Source organism: Notolepis coatsorum (genome assembly GCF_963971535.1).
Source record: "Notolepis coatsorum genome assembly, chromosome: 5".
NCBI classification, from domain to species: domain Eukaryota; kingdom Metazoa; phylum Chordata; class Actinopteri; order Aulopiformes; family Paralepididae; genus Notolepis; species Notolepis coatsorum.
Window position 1 is genome coordinate 192,174,672 of NC_140169.1, and position 24,674 is coordinate 192,199,345.

The 24,674-nt window shown below is 50.3% G+C and overlaps 1 protein-coding gene across 1 annotated transcript in view; it reads left to right on the top strand.

The window, feature by feature from the left end:
• LOC311228996 (intraflagellar transport protein 88 homolog) overlaps nucleotides 1-24,674 on the top strand; it is a 104,325-nt gene that overhangs the window by 53,606 nt on the left and 26,045 nt on the right. Inside the window, exons 17-19 of the mRNA XM_084314983.1 lie at nucleotides 228-378; nucleotides 518-633; nucleotides 1,128-1,180. Of these exons, the coding sequence (XP_084171109.1) occupies nucleotides 228-378; nucleotides 518-633; nucleotides 1,128-1,180 (320 nt within the window). The remainder of the gene's footprint in view (nucleotides 1-227; nucleotides 379-517; nucleotides 634-1,127; nucleotides 1,181-24,674) is intronic.

Here is a 24,674-nt window from a genome sequence, read left to right on the forward strand (position 1 = left end):
AGTTCATTGAACGGATCAAGCTGCTGTCTCGAACCATCCTCTTATTGGAACAATTGTAATTTTTTGGACTCCCCAGAAAGGGGCCCCTTCAACCCATCTGTGGTCTTGTGCCTCAGTCCAAGCGACGCTGCTGTGTAGTATGTTTATGTGAGTGTTTATGTGAGTGTACATGGGTTTTGTCAGTGTATGTGCTCGACGGTGTGTTAGTCCTTCACTCGTCGCTCCAGCTATGAGTTGCTGGAGGATCCCCAGCAGGCCATAGAGTGGCTGATGCAGCTCATCAGTGTGACTCCCACAGACCCCCAGGTGTTGGCCAAGCTGGGAGAGCTGTACGACAGCGAGGGAGACAAGTCACAGGCCTTCCAGTACTATTATGAGGTACTGTAGGACACAAGCTACACATAAGAACCACTGGACCAGGGACATTCTCTGAAGGATGAAATGTTATACTTTCTATCTGCACAAACAAATAAATTAAACAAAATTAAACCCAAATCTCTGTTGTTTTGCTCTCTAGTCTTTCAGATATTACCCATCCAACATCGATGTGATTGAGTGGCTGGGGGCTTACTACATCGACACCCAGTTCTGTGAGAAGGCCATCCAGTACTTTGAGAGAGCCACGCTCATTCAGTAGGTCTTCATTCAAAATGTCAGAATGACAAGAGACTGTCCTGCTGGTTCACAAGGTGGAAGCACATACAATGTATAGTCACATGGTTGTTGGTTTGAATCCAGCTCCTAATCTTTGTGGTCCATTATCTGTCTCTCCCCCATTTATCCTGTCACTCTCCACTGTATGCTGTCTAGTAAAGCAGAAAATTACATAAAACAATGATTAAGATATGACTGAAAGAAAGAAATTGTCAGTCTAACTTTTTTATACAGTAACTTTATATGTTGCTCATGTCAGGCTCAGGTTGGAATTTCTTTAAAAGAAGAAATCCCAACCTGAGCATGACATACAGTAAGAGCAAAATGGCTGCCGTGTGAATATGGTCAATAGCCATGTCCATTCCAAGTTATTCACGGTGTGTCGCATGCTGTGTGCTGCTCTACACAAGCAGAGTGTGTTGTACCCGGTGTGATGTGATGACGATGTGTTCTATTCCAACTGTGTTCCTCAGGCCAACGCAAGTCAAGTGGCAGCTAATGGTGGCCAGCTGCTACAGGAGAAGTGGTAAGAAACACATGGTACTTTAACAGGAGGTACTGTCTATCTTAACTTAACCCTTTCACTACAACACTATAGAAGGTTAAACTTTCACTACCACACTACAGATGGTTATATACTCGTACTGGCATCACGTCCCACTCTTAAGCCATACCGAGATATACCTCATCTCATGTACCTAGTGTACTCCATCAACGAATAAAAAACAATACACCCAGCACCTGCCAGGCCCCGCCCTACTGCCGTACTATATAGTACTAGGCGTGGCCACCACTCACTCTTCCTCTATTTTCGTTTCCATCATAGCGGATGCATGAGACACCCTATGCAACTAGTTGATATGAAAAGTTTAGAGAAATTAGGTTGAGTGCTTACCGAAGATTTGCCTACCCCTGAAATCTTCGCGGCATGTTCTGGCGGCGCTCGTATGGGTTCTGCGACTCTGCAGCGGGATGCATTTCGATGCATCTCAGCGTCGAGTGCTGTAGTCTCCTTGTCTTGTTGACAGCATCGAGGTAGGACTTGCACCACTAGGCATTATCGCTGGTGTTAGTAAATGCTGCTTGTTGTGAGTTGTATGTCTGCGCCAGGGGCAGGATGTTTGGGTAAACGTCCCTCTGAGGTGAACGTTTCCCAGGCTGTCCTGGAGCGCGCTGCTAATACTAAATGCTATAAATGCTGGGTCACTGTCCTACTGTTCCCCGCTGTGGGATGTCACTAGGCATGACAATGCTGGCGTTTGTGATGTGCTCGAGTTGTCCTGTGTATTGGTGCAAGCGGCGGGATATCTGGGTAAACGTTGTTGTTTTCCCTGTTGTCCTGGAGCGCGCGGCTAACGCTATGCTATATTGGGCTACTGTTTCTGTTCTGTCTCCCGGCTACGGGAATGTCTGTCTATACTACAATCTTCCCTCCTCTCAACCATTCATGCTGACGGTCAATCGGTGTCTACTGGGGGAGTATTGCGGGGGGGGCTTTGTTTACCTTTCATGGGTAAATGGGCTGAGGTCTAGGGCTGGTGTGCTGTTGTGAATATTATGAATGAATGCGGGACTGGTTCTCTCTGGTCCGCATCCCCTTAACGTTGTGTGCATGGGCTTGCCCATTCTACAGTATATTCGTGGCGTTAGTTCATTTATTCATTAACCCCTTCATGGTGCACACCACAGTGGAGGTTGCTGGTTGCAACCACCACTGGTGCTCCGTGTTAGCATCAGTCCTTTGCTTTTGACATGTTGAAACAGTGCCCCGCCCGGCCGACGCCATGAGGTGGGCCGGCCCGGCGAGTGGCTGGTGGGCTGCTAAAGCCTGTACCGCCACGGTATGGAATTGGCAGCGATTAGTAACTGTGTTTGAATTGCTGTTTTTTCTATCAAAAAATGGTGTCTGGTGGCGGGGCCTTGAGGGCCAGTCGACGTCGACACATTGCGCGAGGTTGTTGACGTTATTAGCTTTGACCTAGCCGCAAGCTATAAACGCTCAGGGCTCCCCTCTCCGCAGAGGATTTTGGTCTTCCGCTGGAGCGCGGGCGGTATTGTCCGAGGCCCTCGACAGGCGGCCATGTTTTCCCCCGCCAGAGGTATCCTGGGCGTTGAATCGACAGGTGTCCACAAGGCCGACAGCCTTGGCGGCCGAGGGATCGGCCATGTTGGATGAGCTCGGCTTGGAATATACAAGCCGTCGCCGTCCTGCCGCGAGCAGCCCGCTCTCCGATCACTCCCTCCCCCAACACCAGCGGAAAAGGGGCTCTGATTGTTTCCTTTGGCTGCGGGCCGCGTGCCTTCGTTGAAGCGCGTGCGGCCCCACTTTTCGCTTCTCATGGGGACAGGGGCTGACACCCAGTTGATGGCTGAGCCTGGGTCTGTCCGTAAGAATGTTGTGCCCACACCATAAGCTGTGTTTGGTTGAGCCTGGTGTTACGTCTGTCAACTATAAGTGTTGTCAGCAGGGGGGCTCGAAACCTTTTTGAGGCACACAGTGCAGGCTTCCCCGACCTTGCCTTCGCCAGGCCAGGTATCATGTTGGTGCCTCCCACTCCTGAAAGATTGGCAGTGGTCTCGCAGGCGCACGTGATTTGGGTGGTAGTAATATCACTGCAGGGCTACGGTGTGTAAGAACCCATGGGGGCCTCACACCTTGCATGTCCGGCTGCAGAACAACTCCTCAGCATGTTCTGGAGGGGTGTTCAGTGGGGGAGCTTTTGTCACCTAGAACTGATGTCAGCTTCCCCCGTATCAAACCGGCCCTTTCTGTCGGGGTCCCCCCTTGGGTGCGATTGCCTCGTGGGTAGTGTCAGGGTCAGATGTCCCGACACGGAACGCTCTGCTCGCACGGGTCCAGGGTTGGCTACGCACAGCGGGTGGGCCGGGCCGCCTATCTACAGTTCCTAGCGGACCTGTGCCACATGGCGGCGGGTGCGTTGGGATTGTCATCACATATGGCTACAGCAGTACCATATGTCGAGGTGGATGGAGAGAACGCTGAGGCGGGGACTTGTATTTACACAACCCCACCCGTTTTCGGGTTTGGTACAGACCCTATTGTCAGGGTCACCAGCAGTGACAGCTCTGGTCGACGAGATCCGATCTCTGTGGACGAAGCAAGCCATCGTCGTGGCGTTTTCCTCCCGGTGTTCTCTGGTGCCTGAGAAATCGGGAGGGGGGGTGTCAGACCCATGCTGGACCTGTCCCATGGGAAGGTTCAGCATTTTTTGGATCGTCTCCTACCTGTTGAACACTGTCAGGTGGGGATCTGGTTCTCCTCCATAGACCTGTAGGATGCGTGTTCGCATCCCCGATCTTCCATCCTAGGGCTTACCTACGCTTCCTTTGCAGGGTTAGCGTATGAGTACCAGGGGCTGCCGTTCGGCTTTTCTCTGACTCCCCGCATCTTCACCAAGTGCGTGGATGCCGCACTGGGGCCTCTGCGTCGTCAGGGGTTACAAAGTGTATTCTGCCCTGCCGACGTTCTGGTCCTTGGCGGTCAAGGTGGATCGTCAGGTCTCATACCAGGCAGGTTTCCTACCAGCCTGGGGTTGCTGTAGACTGGAAGTAGAGTACTCCTCTTCCCAGTCAATGGGTGGAGTGCTATGGGCATCCCTCTCAGAGCGTGTTGCGACACGCTCGGGAGGTTCCGTCCTAGGACAGTTACGGTGCTGTCCGTGATACGCCTGCTCGGTATGAGGGCATCTGCTCATTCCGTGGTCCCTCTTGGCCTCCTCTTCACCCCAGGAGGAGGTTACGGAGGTGGTTCTTTTCCAGTATGGAAATAGACCCGGTGAGAGGCAAGTGGAAGCGGCTAAGGTTCCCGTGTCAGTACTGGGGGACCTCGCCCCTGGGGTGGGCCTGGGGTCCTCACCAGGGGGGTCCCCATGGGCAGTAGGCTGTCGCATGTCACGTTTTTCACCGACGCCTCCCTCGCTGGAGACGCGTCGGGCCAACGCCGTAGGGGGCAGCTGGCAAGCCATGCTGCCCGGTCTGCGCTACGTTCAATGTGTTGGTATTGAAAGCGGTCCTTCTGGTCCTCAAACGGTGTTGATCAGGACGGACAATATGACGTCAGTGTCGTATATCGACAGACGGGGGGGAGTACGCTCCCCCCGTCTGCACCGGGTGGCGGGCGGCTGGCTATGGGCGTTCTCCATCTGCGCGGCCTGAGGGCTCTCCACATCCCCGGCAGGGTGAATGTGGGTACAGGTGTAATGTCGCGGGGCGGTCCTCACCCTGACGGGTGGGGATTACGTCCGGACATAGTCAGGCAGGTCTGGGACCGATGCCGTGCCGCCTGGGATTCTTTCCCCCATACATCTGTTAGGTCAGTTGTTGGGGCGGGTACCTTGAGGAGCGCAGGTCCTTGATCCTGATTGCGCCGGACCGGGGCGCAGCTGTGTGGTTCCCGGTCCTGATCCAGCTCTTGGTATCCCGTCATGGCCTGTTCCTTGGTCATCGCGGGCCCTCTCTCAAGCGCACGGGTCTCTGTGTTAGTTCCCTGTGCTGGGCCAGCTGCTGGTGGGTTGGCTGGTGAGTCTGGAGAGGATGGATCCTTCTGTGGTTGGTACCATCCGGAACGCGCATGCTCCCTCCACTATCGCGGGTTACGCGGGTAGGTGGCGTATTTTCCAAGAGTGGTGTAAGGCCACCCTCTTGTGAAGCGTTTCCTGCTTGGCGTTTGACGCCTTAAGCCGGTGAAACGCTCTTTGGCTCCGAGCTGGGATCTTCAATTGGTCCTCGTCGGTTGTCCTTGGCCCCGTTTGAGCCTCTTGAGCAAGCACTGTTGGAACGGCTGTCGTTCAAGACTGCGTTCTTGCTGGCCATTACCTCCGCTAAACACGTGGGTGTGCTTTGTGCTCTCTCGGTACGGCCAGAGTGCCTGTCTTTCCGATAGCGGTGCCACTCTGCGGCCTAATCCAGCCTTCGTGCCTAAAAATATCCGGAGTGCTTCCGCTCCAGGGATATTATGGTTCAGGCGTTTCATCCGCCTCCTCACGCTAGTGAGTTGGAGGCGGGCCTTCACCTGTCATGTCCGGTCCGGGCTTGGGGGTTTACCTCAGCCGTACTCAGGACCTCAGGGCTACCGATCAGCTCTTTGTCTGTTACGGTGGCTCTCGTGCTGGTAAGGCACTGTCAAAACAGCGCCTGTCCCATTGGTTGTGCGAGGGCATTGCCCTTTGCTTCACGTTGGCCGGGTTGGCTCCCCCTGGGGGCGTCAGGGCGCACTCCACTCGTGGGGTGGTGACCTCTGCCGCTCTCCTGGGTGGGGCCTCAGTGGAGGACATCTGTGCTGCGGCTTCATGGTCCTCACCGGGTCCCTTCGTAAGGTTTTACCTCATGGACATGACCGGGGGTTCTGTCTCCCAGGCGGTTCTGAGGTCTGTGGCCTCTCCTGCTTCCCGTCCTTTGGTAGGGTAGCAGGCGTGTGTGGGCCACAATGTGTTGTGTCACATGTGGTTCCGCCTGTGCTGTGCGTTCAAGAGGTTCTAGTTCCCTCTTGTTCGCACTCGGGTGAAGTTGACTGCCGCCCCCTCTTCATTAGGAGTGGGGTGACGGGACTCCCCTCCTCCCTGATGTGAGCTTACGGGTCCTCAGGGGGCGCATTTGTTGGGCCTCGCGTCCGCTCTACCCCATATCTCGGTATGGCTTAAGAGCGGGACGCGATGCCAGTACGAGTATATAACGACAGGTTATGTATATAACCTAGTTATGAGTACTGGCTAAACGTCCCGCTCTTAGCGTGCCCTGAGTTCCCTTGGGGAAACTTTTCTTTGGAAACGATTTTCCGAGGAAGAGTGAGTGGTGGCCACGCCTAGTACTATATAGCAGGGGTTCCCAAACTTTTCAGGCCAGGGCCCAGAAAATAAGGCGTCAGAGAGCCGCGGCCCAATGCACATCGTCAGGCTTTTTTTTTTTGCCAGGCGACCGATTTTTTAAGCCAAATATCACTTCAATCCTATTAAGTTAGTTCAAGTTAGTTATTCATTTATATGTGCTATTTATGAGAGGTGTTGTGAAGGATCAGATTAAACCGAATATATATATTTATTTATGGATATATATTTAATAGTATTTGTATATCGTTTGATATCCCTTGTATATTCCTTGTACATATACACTGAATATCCCTTTGGTCTACTAACAGCCCATAATAGTTTCATTCTCTCATTGGACAAGAACTTGGCGCCAGCAGCCAAGCCCCTTGGTTCAAGTTCAATCGTGCCGACGAACATGTCGTTACTAGCCCCGGTTCCGCGTAGGAATACGTCTGCCGAAATACGAATGGTACTATTTGTTCACAGCGCATATATATATGGCGCAAGTAAAGTAGAACTTCCCTTAGCCCTTAGTTCTTTACCCTCCAACCTAGTGGCAAGACGTTAAGCCTCACCCACGATACACGTGTGGTGCAGTATGGTCAACTTGGCCTCAGAATGGCATTGAGACATCGTGTGGATTAATAGTTGAATTGTCATAGTTTGGCACTATACCGTCGAGTGGGACGTATTTCTATTAAGTTAATAATAGTCTATGTATGGTGCATCGTTCGGTTAGAGTTATAAAGTGAGCAGTACCCCCATCGTTTTCCTCGCGTTATCTAGAGTCTTAACCAGGCTGGGCAGACCACGTGTGGTGCTTTCATCCGAGGAGTTCTGGGCAAGGACGAGTGGACCTGCACATTGGATTACCTTACCCGGACGACGGCGAGCCCTACACGGCTTGGATTATCTACTTGCTTTGGGTGCTTTGATTATGCCATGGATAACAGCCAACACTGGTAAGTGTTGGAACTACCCCCGAGAGGAGTCCAGGTGAGACGGCGCTCTAACCCGAGTGAGGTCGCCTCACGTCTCTTCGTTGTGGACCGGCAGCTACCGTCTACAAGAGGGCCCAACTGTATTCATCTGTGGACCAAGGTTCTGTGGGCACCGTGTTCAGCACTCTGAATTCTCCCAAGAAATCGTTGGCCAGATGGGATATCGCCAGCGGCTCTCCTAACCCCCCCCCCCCCCTACTGACTTACAACCAGCGGGACCCCCTTTAGTGTATCCAGCTATAATCATTAAGTACCATCGCTATAGTTCCCTAAAGAACCAGGTTGTATACTTGCTTCCTGCGTAACCAGAGATTGGACATTCAATGTTGATTTGCCTACGAATACTCATTTGCCTTACAAGTGCATTCAAATCATAAATGTCATTACGTGAACGTTGTATATACCCTTTGCTATATATTAAAGATTCGACGGATACATTTGTGTGGACTTGGTTTCATCAGGTGGGAAAGTGTTCATCATATCTATATCATGTACTGTGTGGCCAGTAGTTAAAGTACATAAAGCGGTAGTGGTTTAATGATACCATACTTATCAATACAGTCAGGGAATTGTACCCCTCAGTTACAATTGGTCCTTCGAGCTGGAGGGTAACTAGTGTAATATTAATATAGTGTTATTAATATTGAAATGGCCTATGATGAACACTCCACGAAACGGTCCTCCTAACGTAGAACGCCCGCGGCGCAGACGACAGACACCTCAGTACTTAGAGGATTACGCTGTCAGTCAACTACCTAGCCTTCTACAAACGGTAAACGCGGTAAAAGTAGAAAGTAAAATTATGTCTGACCTTAACGACCAGGTTACCCCGACCACAGAGGCCCTAGTGGGTTCTAATGTAACTGACCAAGCTCACGGTGGGGACCAGGAGGGAGCTGACATGCCTTTACCCCCCGCCAATACCGGAGAAGTAGTCCCCGACCAGCCCCGGGAGGAAGACAACCCTACAGAGAGAGAACTCTGCACGGAAGAAGAGGAGGAGAGCGCCGAGGAAATAGAGCTCCAGGACTCCCCAACGAGTACCGCCAGGAGCGGCTCACCTCTACAACCGTCTTCCCCCAGCGAAGCGGAGAGGATGCTATCACAGGCGTTCCTCGTCAGCCTGACAGCCTCTACCGAACGCGTGTAGCTTTATGCCAAGCAAGCAGTGCAAAAATTTACCGTAGTGGCGTGCAGTAATGCGCCTTTCATTTTCCGCCGCCCAGCGCCCAGGTCGCGCGGAAATAGGCTGTCTATTGCCATTCTCTTTGACAAACTCTAACCTTAACCAGCTCCTTAACAACGCCTAAACTTAACCGTTCTAACCTTAACCAACTCCGAAACAATGCCTAACCTTAACCTTAACCTTAACCATGCCTAACCTTAACCATAGAAATTATATTGCCATTCTCTTTGACAAACTCTAACCTTAACCAGCTCCTTAACAGCGCCTAAACTTAACCGTTCTAACCTTAACCAACTCCGAAACAATGCCTAACCTTAACCTTAACCATGCCTAACCTTAACCGGCGAAAGAATACACGTTAAAAAAAAATCACGTTAAAAAATATTTTCGATGGGATTCGAACTCGCCAGCAAACGAGCCATAGGATCCACAGCCATGTGGCCTTGCCAATTGAGCTATTGCTAGATACTGAATAAGGGGCGGTGACTTATATATATTGAGCTCCGCTCGTGTCGAACCAAGGCGGGATCTCATGCGCATGCGCGGGCACCTCGCGCGAGCACGCCGGCGCACGCACGCACCTGAGCGAGCACGCCGCCGCCGGTGCACGCACGGTAGCATTTGTCTGAAAAGAAGGGCGCTTTACCGCACTGGCGTGCGGTGACGAATGCGGAAGCATTTTTGCACTGCTTGCTTGGCATTAAGGAAAACGCCTACCGAACGCGATCGACTCCAGGGTGAACACGATCGACTTCAGGGTGAACGCGATCGACTCCAGACACAGCAACGGAGCGAAGAAGAGCGCATACGCCTGGAGATGAGACGCCTTCAGACGGAAGAGAATATGGCAAGAGACCGAGCAGACACCCAGCGTGCCGCTGCCGGTGCCCAAAGAGAAGCAGAGCGCGACCTCGCTCTCATCCAGCGCGAAACCGAGCGCGACAGACTACAAGCCGAGCGCGACAAGCTACAAGCGCAACTAATGGAGCAGCTGATCCTCAAGGCAACACCCTCTCCCTCCGCCAGGGGTTCAAGGAACTCGTCGAGACAACAGTCAAGGGCAGCGTCTCCTAACCGAGCAAGCGACCCTGAACTTGACCAACAGACCAAGCCTATACCCCCCGCAGACCCCCTTCCCCGACCGGTCCAAGCGAGACCCAGCTACAAGGAAGGAGCAGCATACACTGCGGAGAAGCTAAATAAACGACTACAGGATCTAGAGGACCTGATAGAAGAAGAAGAGGGAGAGGAGGAGAACCAAGCCCGACGACAGCACAGTACTCCACCGGACCAGGAGGTCCAGTACAGCCCAGGCTATACCCCCGCGGCGCTGCGCTACAGACCCCCGACTCTATTCACGGGTGAGCACGACGCACGACCAGCCCAGAGGAATAGCACCTGGACCAGCGGGCCATGGTACCCTGCCGGTACCAGCCCACAGAGAGGCGCAAGAGGAGACTCGCCTAGGAGGCCTCTCCCCCAACGCTCGCCGATGTATCAGCCATCCACGGCGTCATACATTGCCACACCGACCATCCCAGACTTCACCCATGAGAATCGGGCACAGTACACGGAGCTCCGAATGTGCTTAGAGACAATGATGGTGGATGTCGTTGATGAACGTCACAAGTATGCAATATTACTGAAGCACCTGAAAGTACCCCGAGCGCACAATATAGCGCTAGCCTATGCCACCTCTACGACCCCATACACCGCGGCTCTAGCAGCGCTGGACCAGAGATATGGACGTATATGGGATTACGTAATCCAAGAGATAAGGCATATTGACCGCCTACCCCCAGCAACAGACAATCGCTCATTAGACGACCTGTCTATAAAAGTGCAGTCCCTGGTAGGGATGCTGGGAGCGCAACGAGAAAAGGGTATGCACGAGCTATACGCCAACTCTAACGTCGAGAGGATTTTAGAGAAGCTGCCACCCGCCAGACAAGAGCGCTTTAGGCAGAGAGACCACCGTGATCCTAACGGTCCCGAACCATCCCTCCTCGATCTAGCCGACTTCCTGGCGAGAGAAGTCAGCAGCTTACGACTGGATACGTTCGTGCGGAGCACACCAAGCTCCAGAGAGGGACCCAGGAGAATAAACGATGGAAGAAGATCGGTGACTGTCATGCACCAATCAGAATCAGTACCGAGCAGTAAGAACCACAGTACCCCCTCGAGAAAAGAGAAGTGGAAGATGGTGTGCCCGTACTGCGAGAAGGAACACTGGCTGTCACAATGTGACCTGTTCACAAAGATGAATGCAGAAGAAGTGAGTCAATGGATAAAGTCCAACAGGCGCTGTTACCGATGTGCGCGCAGTCACATGGCAGCCGAGTGCCGCCTAAAGAAGAGGTGCAGTCGGTGTGACGGAGCCCACCTAGATGTCCTACACGACAGTAACAGAAGAAAGCCTGCACCTGCACCATCGAGCAGCACCAAGGCAAGTGTCATGTACATTGACCCCGCCAGCAGCAGCGGCGCCCAGGTGCTCTTAAAGGTAGTCCGTGTAACATTGAGCCACCAAGATAAAGTCATGGACACTTACGCCGTCCTTGATGACGGGTCAGAGAAGACCCTTCTACTCGCGTCCGCTGCGGCCCAGCTGGGACTGCGGGGGAGCGAGAACCAAATGACGATTCGGACAATAAGAAGAGATTTAAAGACGATAAAAGGCGAAAATGTCTCCTTCACTATCGCAGCAAGCGGGCAGCCAGAGCGACGGTATAGGATTACAAATGCTTTCACCAGCCAAGAAATAGGACTATCACAGTACACCTACCCCATCGCCAAGCTGATGGATAAATATGTGCACCTGCGTCAACTACCTATCCCGCTCATAGACGGCGCCACCCCGACCCTGCTGATAGGCTCCGACCATGCAGACCTCATAGTCCCGATAGACCGGGTCCATACAGGACCCAGAGGCTGTCCTGCAGCAGTCGAGACCCGCCTAGGATGGACACTACAAGGCCCCCTCGCTAAATCTCTCAACCGAACAGCAGCCACTAGCTGCCTCCACTCCAGAGTGACAGAAGAAGACACCACTCTCCTGCAGCATGTCGAGAGGCTATGGACACTAGAGACAATGCCCTTTAAGAATGAAAAGAAAGACATTCGTTCTAAAGAAGACATTTACGCCATAAACCTCCTCGAGCAAGGGACAAAGAGAGTCACAGTCGGCGGAGTGATGAGATACGCAACTCCACTCCTGAGGCGAGAGGGAATGCCCACCTTTCACGCCACGAAAGAAGCTACGGAGCGGTATCTATTGAACACAGAGCGGCGCCTAGCCAAAGACCCCGCTCAAGAGAGTGTGTACCGCGCTGAGATTGAGAAGCTAATCACAGCGGGACACGTGACAAAGATTGACATTAAAGAGGCCGATCAGACGACCGAATCATGGTACGTGCCGCACCACAAGGTCCACCACAACGGCAAGGATCGCATTGTGTTTAACTGCAGCTACCAGATCGGATCCCAGAATCTGAATAAAGAGCTCTTGCCCGGCCCCACACTCGGCCCCTCTCTACTAGGCGTGCTACTACGCTTCCGCCAGGACAAGGTGGCTATCAGCGGGGATATCAAAGGGATGTTCCTGCAGGTGAGACTAGTGGAGGAGGATAAGCCCCTGCTGCGGTTCCTATGGAGAGAGAGGACCGGAGATGAGCACCCAGCCATCTACCAGTGGGAAGTCCTCCCCTTCGGAACCACATGCAGCCCGTGCTGTGCTACATTTGCACTACAGAAACACGTCGCAGAGGACCCAGCAGCAGATGAAGAGGTCCGACACAGTGTGAAGAACAGTTTCTACGTGGACAACTGTTTACAAAGCGTTTCGACTCAAGAAGAAGCCGAGGCTCTCCTACTCAAGCTACGCGCCTCCCTGATCAAAGGCGGCTTTGATCTCAGGCAGTGGGCCAGCAGCGACCCGCACGTATTGCGCAGCCTCTTCCCCGCGGACAAGGCTGCCAGCAGCGAGACCTGGATGGCGACAATCCCAGGAGAAGCCCAAGAAATGACACTAGGACTAGTCTGGCGCTTCAAAACAGACTCGCTCCACTATAGACACAAACCCCTGACCACGGAGCAGGGAAGGTCGACGGCGATACCGACCACCAGACGGAGTGTGTACAGAACACTCGCCAGACAATATGACCCGTTGGGATGTATTCTACCTTACACCACCAGGGCAAAGATGATTGTACGAGCACTATGGGACAAGGACCAGGGCTGGGACGACCCAATACCCGCACCCCTTGCCTCCACATGGAGAGAGTGGGAGACGGAGCTCCGCTCACTCCCAGGCGTCAATATACGCCGCAGCTACTTCCCACCCACAGTGAGGCCAGAGACATGCAAGATGGATCTACACGTCTTCAGTGACGCCTCCGAAGTAGCCTATGGATCGGTGGCCTACTTGCGTGCCCAAGAGAAGGGAGGAGAGATACACACTGCTTTCATCCTGGCTCGCTCAAGAATAGCCCCACGAAAGCAACAATCTATCCCGCGTCTAGAGCTCTGCGTAGCCCTAGCAGGAGCGCATCTAGCCACATTAATCCAACGTGAACTCACCATTCCGGTGCACAGAACAATCTTGTGGTCAGATTCCACGACAGTACTCACATGGATCAAGTCTGATTCATGCAGATACAAAGTCTTCGTGGGAGTCAGAGTCACCGAGATTCAAGAGTTAACAGAAGCAGCGAGCTGGCGGTATGTGGACACCAAACACAACCCAGCTGACGTCATCACCCGGGGAATGTCCCTAGATGACCTCACCCGTCACAACATCTACAGTGACGGACCAGAGTTCCTCAAGCTCCCGGAAGGAGAGTGGCCTACGCCCACCCCACGGGAGGCGAGTAAAGAGGAGGCTGAGAACAAGAAACCTATGTTCTGTGGACTGAGCACAGTCGCCTCCACAGACCCCAACATAGATGACTGCCTCACCCTACAGAGTGCGCAACTAAAGACATTTCTGAGGCACCACCCAGAGATTCAGCCCACTGCCGACATTTCAGCAGCTGACTACGAAGAAGCAGAACTTCTTCTACTACAACGAGCCCAGAGAGACTCGTTCCCCGACGAGCTAGACTGTCTACAGGGAGGAAAGCCCGTCCCATCAGACAGCAGATTGCTCCACCTGGCACCCGAGAGCGACGCCCATAATCTCATCAGAGTGGGTGGTCGTCTGCGGAGAGCCCCCGATCTACCGGATGACGTTAAGTACCCGATAGTCTTGAACAGCCGACACAAGGTCACAGAGCTGATCATAAAGAAATACGACGAGGATGTACACCACGCAGGAGCAGAGAGAGTCTTCGCGGAGATCAGACGTCGCTATTGGATACTTCAAGGGAGAGAAGCAGTGCGACGCTTCCAGCGAACCTGTCTAGACTGCCGAAAGTGGCGCGCGCAGCCCAGCATACCCCGGATGGCTGACCTACCTCCCTGTCGCCTCCGACTCGGCGACAAGCCCTTTCACTCCACAGGCATGGACTGTTTTGGCCCGTTGTATATAAAGAAAGGAAGAGGAACCGAGAAGCGGTGGGGTATTGTATTCAAATGCATGACCACCAGAGCGATACATATCGAACTCCTTCCAACCATGAGCACAGACTCATTCCTTATGGCCTTCCGAAGATTCACATTGCGGAAAGGAAAACCGTCTACATTGTTGTCTGATCACGGGACAAACTTCAAAGGCGGAGAAAGAGAGCTGAGAGAGAGCTTCCAAGCTATGGGCCCAGAACTTAAGACCCACCTCGCTCCATCCCAGATTGACTTCCAGTTTAATCCCCCGAACGCACCCCACTTCGGTGGAACCTGGGAACGAGAAGTACGTTCTATAAAGACAGCCCTGTACGCCGTGCTTGGGGCCCAGACTGTAGCGGAAGAAGTCCTAATGACAGTCCTCACGGAGATCGAGGGAGTATTGAACTCCAAGCCCCTCGGCTACGTCTCCAGTGATATAGCAGATGTCGACCCAGTCACCCCCAACACACTCTTGATGGGGCGGCTGGACCCCGCGCTACCCCAGACAATGTACAGGCCTGAAGAAGCGAACGGCCGAAGAATGTGGAGGTACAGTCAAGTACTAGCTGACAAGTTTTGGAACAGCTTTCTACTCCACTACCTACCGTCTCTACAGACCCGCCAGAAGTGGGTAAAAGAGAGAGACAATTTGACAGAAGGAACAGTCGTCATGATTATCGACCAGTCACTACCCAGAGCTATGTGGCCGGCTGGCCGCGTAAGCAAAGTGATCACCGGTGCCGATGGCAAGGTCCGAGCAGCTGAGGTGCTCGTCCAAGGGCGAACTTACACACGACCCGTGGCGAGGCTAATAGAACTGCCCAGACTCCCAGACACTATCGATGACGACCATGACCCCATGACTTTGTGAGTTGACTGACCCTTACAGCGGACCTTGAGTGGTAGACAGTGCGGTCAATCTGTCTCTGCTTAGCTAATTAGGTGGGACTAATTAGGGGGCGGCTGTTGTGAAGGATCAGATTAAACCGAATATATATATTTATTTATGGATATATATTTAATAGTATTTGTATATCGTTTGATATCCCTTGTATATTCCTTGTACATATACACTGAATATCCCTTTGGTCTACTAACAGCCCATAATAGTTTCATTCTCTCATTGGACAAGAACTTGGCGCCAGCAGCCAAGCCCCTTGGTTCAAGTTCAATCGTGCCGACGAACATGTCGTTACTAGCCCCGGTTCCGCGTAGGAATACGTCTGCCGAAATACGAATGGTACTATTTGTTCACAGCGCATATATATATGGCGCAAGTAAAGTAGAACTTCCCTTAGCCCTTAGTTCTTTACCCTCCAACCTAGTGGCAAGACGTTAAGCCTCACCCACGATACACGTGTGGTGCAGTATGGTCAACTTGGCCTCAGAATGGCATTGAGACATCGTGTGGATTAATAGTTGAATTGTCATAGTTTGGCACTATACCGTCGAGTGGGACGTATTTCTATTAAGTTAATAATAGTCTATTATGTATGGTGCATCGTTCGGTTAGAGTTATAAAGTGAGCAGTACCCCCATCGTTTTCCTCGCGTTATCTAGAGTCTTAACCAGGCTGGGCAGACCACATGTGGTGCTTTCATCCGAGGAGTTCTGGGCAAGGACGAGTGGACCTGCACATTGGATTACCTTACCCGGACGACGGCGAGCCCTACACGGCTTGGATTATCTACTTGCTTTGGGTGCTTTGATTATGCCATGGATAACAGCCAACACTGGTAAGTGTTGGAACTACCCCCGAGAGGAGTCCAGGTGAGACGGCGCTCTAACCCGAGTGAGGTCGCCTCACGTCTCTTCGTTGTGGACCGGCAGCTACCGTCTACAAGAGGGCCCAACTGTATTCATCTGTGGACCAAGGTTCTGTGGGCACCGTGTTCAGCACTCTGAATTCTCCCAAGAAATCGTTGGCCAGATGGGATATCGCCAGCGGCTCTCCTAACCCCCCCCCCCCTACTGACTTACAACCAGCGGGACCCCCTTTAGTGTATCCAGCTATAATCATTAAGTACCATCGCTATAGTTCCCTAAAGAACCAGGTTGTATACTTGCTTCCTGCGTAACCAGAGATTGGACATTCAATGTTGATTTGCCTACGAATACTCATTTGCCTTACAAGTGCATTCAAATCATAAATGTCATTACGTGAACGTTGTATATACCCTTTGCTATATATTAAAGATTCGACGGATACATTTGTGTGGACTTGGTTTCATCAGGTGGGAAAGTGTTCATCATATCTATATCATGTACTGTGTGGCCAGTAGTTAAAGTACATAAAGCGGTAGTGGTTTAATGATACCATACTTATCAATACAGTCAGGGAATTGTACCCCTCAGTTACAAGAGGGCTAACTTGTTGCAAAATAATAATGATAATAATAATAGCCTCATTAAAATACTATTGTTGCTTCGGTTGTTTTCAGCGTTTTATGTGCATAATCTGTTATTTAGTTTGAAATGTTCATTGAAATAAGTAGATTTTTCGTTTTTGTTTATTTATTAAGTTAATATAAAACCATATAGTCACATTTTAGAATACAATAGAATAGAATTTTAGAATACAACTAGAAACACTGTCCTGGCCTGCTTCTAAGTTCAGTGGCCTGACAAAAAAAATAAAAAATAAAAAAATAAAAAATAAAACAAATATTTTTTTTTATTTTTTTTATTTTTTTTTTTATTTTTTTTTTAAATCATCTCGCGGCCCACCCGTGGCTGTTCGCGGCCCACCTTTGGGTCGCGACCCCGACTTTGGGAACCACTGCTATATAGTACGGCAGTAGGGCGGGGCCTGGCAGGTGCTGAGTGTATTGGTTTTTATTCGTTGATGGAGTACACTAGGTACATGAGATGAGGTATATCTCGGTATGGCTTAAGAGCGGGACGCTTAGCCAGTACTCATATAACTAGGTTATATACATAACCTGTCGTTAACCCTCTTAACCCTGCTTTCCCACGGCAAGCGGCTACGGCTGCCCAAGACACTGAAAACCGGCCACACACTCAGTTTCTTCCCCTCAGCAGCTTGCCTAGTAAATTAGTCAGGTGTCCCCCTGCTCCACCCCCCCCCCTCTATGGCGAGTTGCTAGGGCTGGAATTTTTTACTTTATTTTGCACAGACAACATGTCTTTAGCCATTGCACTTTATTGTCTTGTCGTTGTCTCACTGTTCTGTCCTGTTTTGCACTTTTTAATTTGTGAAAAAAGTTTATGCACTGTACTGTATATTCCGTATCACGTTCCTATGTGTTTTGTAAACATAATGGTGATTAAAGTAATCTGAATCTGGTAGTGAAGGGTTAACCTTCTGTAGTGTAGTAGTGAAAGCTTTAACCCTTTGTAGTGTGGTAGTGAAAGGTTAACCTTCTGTAGTGTGATAATGAAAGGGTTAACCTTCTGTAGTGTGGTACTGAAAGGGTTAACCTGTAGTGTGGTAGTGTAAGGTTAACCTTCTGTAGTGTGGTAGTGAAATGCTTAACTTTATGTAGTGGTAGTGAAAGGGTTAACCTTCTGTAGTGTGGTAGTGAAAGGGTTACCCTTTGTAGTGTGGTAGTGAAAGGGTTAACCCTTTGTAGTGTGGTAGTGAAAGGGTTACCCTTTGTAGTGTGGTAGTGAAAGGGTTAACCCTTTGTAGTGTGGTAGTGAAAGGGTTACCCTTTGTAGTGTGGTAGTGAAAGGCTTAACCTTATGTAGTGGTAGTGAAAGGGTTACCCTTTGTAGTGTGGTAGTGAAAGGGTTAACCCTTTGTAGTGTGGCAGTGAAAGGGTTAACCCTTTGTAGTGTGGCAGTGAAAGGGTTAACCATGTGTAGTGTGGTAGTGAAAGGGTTACCCCTTTGTAGTGTGGCAGTCAGGGTGTCCGCGGATCCTTAAAAAGTCTTAAAAGGTCTTAAATTTGTTTATCAATAATTAAGGCCTTAGTTTGTCTTAAAATGTCTTAAATCCATTTTCAGAGGTCTTAAAAATGCCATAGAAAGGAAAGATAAAATGCCATGTCATCTTATGTTTTATTATGAAATCTGGGGGAAAACGGTTAACGGGAGATAAAGTTTGACTTTTCATTGACCGTGTTGTAGAATCACGCAGACCGGAATGGGGCGGAACCAACACAACTCCTTGTGTAATGTGTTGGCCGGGGAACCATTTCAGCAACGGAGTCTAGCTAACGTTAGCAAGGCGAAGCGATAACACTAACGTTACGTTTAGTTTAGTTTATCATTTGCACTCGTTAATATGGGAAAGTGCCAATTTAACGAGAACTGGCTCGACAATCCACTGTTTGCGCGATGGTTGGTCCCAGTCAAAGACCATTACAAGCCCCGCTGCAACAAAAAAAAAAAGCAGTCGCGTCGCACATGCTGAGCGCTCTGCAAAAACCGCCTGCAAACTACTATTTCGCATTTATTTTCGGCCCCTGCCTCCACACCAGCTGCGCCATCTCAGGTAGGACTATAACATCTGCACCAACAGAAGTCCGGATAACATTCGGCTCCATGCCAAAGCTTGAAGCTGAGGTCTTAACTTGAAAATAATCTATTCACGGATGTAAACAAGGACACGTTTGTGTTTATGTTCGATGAGAGCTTCACCCACTATGTATTTTTTCCTCCCACCCACCCCCTCCTAATGACGTACAGTATCCTCCCATGTATGTTAGGATCTATGGGTAACAGTACTGTATATTTGCATATCGTATATGTCACAAATGTAACGGTACAGTACTATATACCTGTATGTCCCTATGCCATAAATGTCATGCATGTTGAGTGTCATAAATGTCACTATGAATTGAAAATGGGGGACCCTGATGTAAACAAGACAAACGTCTTTATCTGGTCTGCATCCCCTTAACAATTGTGTGTATTGAGCCGTACTGTATTGTACCCATTCTGCAATCTGTTAAACAAAGTATTCATTCATTCAACCAAAACCACAAAAACAAAACAACTGGATGAATGAATGAAAACTTTATTTAACAGATTGTAGAATGGGTACAATACGTGTGTCTTGTTTACATCAGGGTCCCCCATTTTCAATTATAGTGACATGACATTTATGACATACTCAACATACATGACATCATGACATTTATGGCATAGCGACATACATGACATACAGGTATACTATATAGTACTGTAGTGTTACAATTGTGACATACGATATGCAAATATACAGTACTGTTACCCAGAGATCCTAACAGAAAATATATACATATGATGGGGAGGAGACTGTACATTAGGGGGGGGGGGGGGGGGGGTTGGGAATTTACGGTGCCCAGTTTCTAATTGCAGCCTCCCGTAGGTGCTCTTTTAGAGCGGTTTTGAATGTGGGCAGGGGTAAAGTGGGTTTTAGGAGTGAGGTTAAGCAGTAGTCTGACCAGTTTGTTTTGTGATGTTTGTAATCTTGTTTTTAGGGCCTTTGAGGTGCTTTGGTACCATGAGGTGCAAGCATAGTCGTAGTACCCTTGAATGAGTGCTCCTGTTAGAGTCTTCAGGGTATTCTTGTTTACCAGAGAGGAGATCCGGCACAAGAATCTTGTTTGTTGGTTGACTTTTTTGATACCCTGGGGAGGGTGGTAATAGTTATGTGTTCTGACAGTGGCTGTTGCACTTGCTGCTTGGCCCCTGGTATATTTTGTATAGCTATATTTGCTATTTATGTTTGGTCACCCCTTTGTTGAAATTCATCCAATCCAGTTACTCCTTTAAGTTCAAGATTTTTAAGTTTCCAAGTTATGTTTTAATAAACATCTTTGGACCAATGTGTACCTAAACTTAAACTAATTGGTGTCGTTGCATGATTTTTGTCATTTTGTTATTGTGAAATTGGTATTAAATTTAATTCTGAGTGGCATTAAAAAGTCTTAAAAAGCATTAAATCTGACTGGGCTAAACCTGCAGATACCCTGGGCAGTGAAAGGGTTACCCCTTTGTAGTGTGGTAGTGAAAGGGTTAACGATAGGTTATAAATATAACCATAGTTCTATGAGTATTAGTGACGCTCAGCGTCATCTGCACATATCTCACTCCAGTGACGTGCACTGAATAAAAACTTCACAAATGCACCTTTACATACCAGCATCCGTCTGGACACACCCCCATCTGCTACCTACATAAGCAGGGGTGGGGCCACACACTCATCTCCTTCTCAATCATTTCACCACAAGGTAAGATCAAGGGCCACAGTAGCGTCTAGACGCTGAGCGTCACTAATACTCATAGAACTACGGTTATATTCATAACCTATCGTTCTATATCGTATTAGCTTTTGCTCAGCGTCATCTGCACAACGGGAGCTGAGCGGGAGCTGAAGCTCGACAAATGTACCCCGCTGAGGCCCCCCACAACCATCAGAACCGGGGAGGACCGAGCCCCCCGACCCTCCCTAATGGAGGGATACCCTCCCTATTGGAGGACGGGAGGGAGACGGATCCGACCGTGCGAAGAGGAACTCGAGCAACTCAACGCACAGGGTGAGCAGACCGTGGCTTGAGCCCACGACTACGCACACGCACAACCCGCATGCCACCAGGGAACGAACGGAAGGAACAAACCTCGTTACCGCCCCCAAAATCACGGGGTCAAGAGCAAACTCAACCCCGTGGCAAGGCCGTAGCAGCGGAGCGCGAAGGAAGACCCAGACCCAGAAAGGACTGGATCCCCCTGGAAAAAGGGGGCCCGGAGAGGCCAATGATGCCACAGCATCAAGACCTCACCAGGCGGTCACTAGTGACACCGCCCCCCACATCGCCAGCGTATTCGGACAGGGCCCATCCAAGAGCAGGCCCTTCCCCCCACTAGCACGCCGCCTGGCACACTGACCCTGGCATACTCAGGCAGTCAGCATGGCTGTAACTCGAAGCACTCAAGAGGCTACACTACAGCGGGAGCAGGCAGCGCACCGGGGAGACGACCTCCAGAAGAGGCCGATCCCTCAATCCAGGCAGCAGGCACTTGACCCGAGCCTGGAGCACTGCGGACGAGACAGGCGCCAAAGGGGTCATGTCAAAGCCTCCACCAAAAAACCCTGATGCTCTAGAGGGGCCGAGGCAGAGAAGGTAACCCGGGAGTTGACTCCGCTCCAACACACCAGGGAATCAACCACCCTCTTGGTTCCACATGCGGTGGTTGTTCCTATAACCCCTCAAGAAAAAACTCAAACACACCTGCGGGTATACACTGGCTATACCGCAGTACAAGTGTTTCAGTTTTCAAAAAAGGGTTATCCCAGGCCTACGGGTCGGCAAAAACAACTTCGGACCGGGCCCGGTGGACCGGGATGCACACAGGGATGCCAGAGGAGGTCTATAAGACCACCCCAACAGCCCCCTCTCAGCCATGCGTAAGAGAGGGGCGAAAAGAATGAACCAGAAAGAACCAGCCCCTTCATGACAGCACAGGGTACAACATGTACCCAACAACAGGGTCTCCATAACGCCCAACCCTGTGACACCCGGGCCGACCTGACATTTTTCCCCCTGAAAAAAGCACAAGTCCCTCAGGGTACCAGAACAGAAGATCTGTGTCCCCGGCGGACAACGGGTTAACTGACCTGGACCAGCGTGACCAGAACCAGTCCCGTGCCCTAATCACGCCGACATCCCCACTCCAGGAGCGGGGGTAGGTACGCGTGTCGATCTAAAACATTATAGAGGGCGCCACCCAGACGGTCCTATTCGTACCTCGCTCAGTGGCCCACCCCAAGGGCGTGAGACCCCTCTACTACGGGTGGACGGTATATACGGTATAAACGGTATGAATTTGCTCTACGGTATGGATTTTGACTATACCGTGTAACCGGTAGAGCAGCTCTAAAATAGCAATGACGTCATGTAACCACAGCGCGACTATTTCACTCGCATTTGCCCCTAAAAATAGATAGAATTAGTCATAGATAATAGATATGTGCAAACTGGAAAAGGTTATTTAGGAGGCTTCGCGCAGTGGGCGTGTCAACACGCAATTGTCATTTCATAATAAACACATATCACCGCTGCGCACAGCAAGTTTCAATTTCAGTTCCTGGCATTTTTAACCAGTGGAGAAAGGTAGGAGATTTCCCTAGCGTTTTTCTTATATGAATTATTCTACGTTAATAAAACATACCTGGTGATCAACTCCAGTTTGCTGTAAACATTATGATGTGTGTAGTGTTATGATAACGACGGCTGCAGCGGGAGGACGGCTGCAGCAGTGGATTTGCGAATAGCATGCAGCTGCAGAGCCGCAGAGCCAGGGGCGCTTTCAAGTCCGGTCACAGGTCCGCTCAACAGCGCCCCCCACCCAACGGCTGAATTGCCAATGGCTGAATTGGAGTATTGCACAGTGCAATACTCCAATTCAGCCATTGGCAATTCAGCCGTTGGGTGGGGGGCGCTGTTGAGCGGGCCTGTGACCTGACCTGAAAGCGCCCCTACTCTGCGGCTCTGCAGCTGCATCTAGCAAAACCAGCATCCAGCCCCGCTGTTGGCAATGGGAGCAGCACGGAGTCTCGACTCGGGACTTATTTTATTTGGAATATAATGTCTGTATACGCAAAAGTAGCCTAGTTTTAAGTTAAAATATTATAAATCTACATGCCTTGAGGATGTCATTCTTTATATAGCCTGCCTATCAGGCAAAAAAAATTATTCTAACGGAAACACTGATACCGTGATATATACCGTTACCGTCTATGCTTCAAATTATACCGTGATATACATTTTAGACCATACCGTCCACCCCTACCCTCTACCTATGCTTTGATCTATTCCGTTAACATCCCCCAGATATGAACGAGAATTCGTCGAGACAACCTAGTAAACTGGCGCTCGGAAGAGAAAAACTCCATCCCAGTTGCCCTATAAAAACGCTGTTTTAATAACGAGCAACCAAGGCGCACCAGCCTCATGCGTGATTCCTATCAGAAACACCCAGAGCCAGCACTATGTACACGTCGAGACCCAAAACACATCAATGGATAGTCTAACAAGACACCAGATACCGTTCCTCCAAGCCGCCTGGGGAACGACAAGAAGCCGCTTTTTTAATTTTACATTTTTCAGAAAAAAGAAAAAATAATACGGACATGGGTCCCATGCGACGCAGCTGAGGGAAACACCACCCCGTCAACCACATTTCATAAGAGGGGACGGTGAGCGACGTACCCCTATGACGGGGGGAAACCCATGACTCAACAGACCTATAAGGCGAGGAGTCAGGGAAACCCTAAACAGTACCCCGTCCACCTACTCCAAAAAGGAGAGGACGGGGAACCCCCAGAGAGACTTCCCACGCAAGCTGTATAGATTGAAAAGAAATATTGCAACATTGAGCTATGTAACACTTGGGTTAGGACTCTCCGAGGAGGAGGCTCTGAACCAATACGCACTCAATAATCGAATTGAATCGAATACACATACAATAGAGCAGAACTCCTTTTTGAAGTTCTACTCACCTTGACAATCTGAGGAGGAGGCTCTTAAACTCTGAGGAGGCTCCCTCACTGGGAAGGAGGGTCCGAACTCACAGAAGACACTTCTCCCTGAGGGGGAGCTTCGTGAGGAGGAGCCTCTGACAACTCCCTGAAACAGATCCATAACATCGAACCTGAACAACTCACGGAAGTCTTACCAATAGAAACGCGCTCAGTGACGTACTCTATGGTGGGGGAATTTCCGTGGTGCACACGCCCAATCTTTCAGGGCGTGGGACCAGGAAAGTCCCCCCCCCCCCCTACCATGTAAAGTGCCGAACAGCAACGTGACAGGAACCTTGAAGGACAGGGGGTTTTAACCCCTGACCAATCAGAAAAGGGGAGGAAAGGTTTACCAGTTCACCCCTTTACGACCCCTCACCCCTGACACGAGTAGAGCCATGACCCAGTCATAGCATGCTACATGAAGCATTTAACAGCTTCACATAGCTCATGTGCTAACCTGCTATCTGATTTTACTAAGGAAAAAACACAGAACAGAGAGGGCCCCTTTAAGAGCCCCGGTACCAGACTTACACATGTGCTTCTGTGGGCCAAAACCTAACCTAGTTGTAGATCTCAACGACACACACAACCCTTCATCACAACAAAAAATGGCAAAAGTACACTCTTACTACAGAGGAATGCCGTTTTTCATAACGAGAGAGACATAAGTCCTTGATTACGTATTGGCCACAGGCCTTGCTAAGCACACATGATAGTGACCAAACAACCTTTTCCCTAGGAAAAGAATCGTTTCTCAAGCAGACGCACAACCCCAGCAGCTTAAGCTGAGGGTTACATCGTATCCCCACAAACACAGTGACACAATATATTGTAAACAAACATGTCTGAGAGGAGGGGGGGAAGCCCCAGGGAAAAACCGGGGGGGTCACCCCTCCTACCTTACCCTTGATACGACCAGGTTGAACAGGTACCCCTGTTAATATGTGAACATGCTGTTCATTGTCATCACAGGCTGAGAAAAGGATTCATTC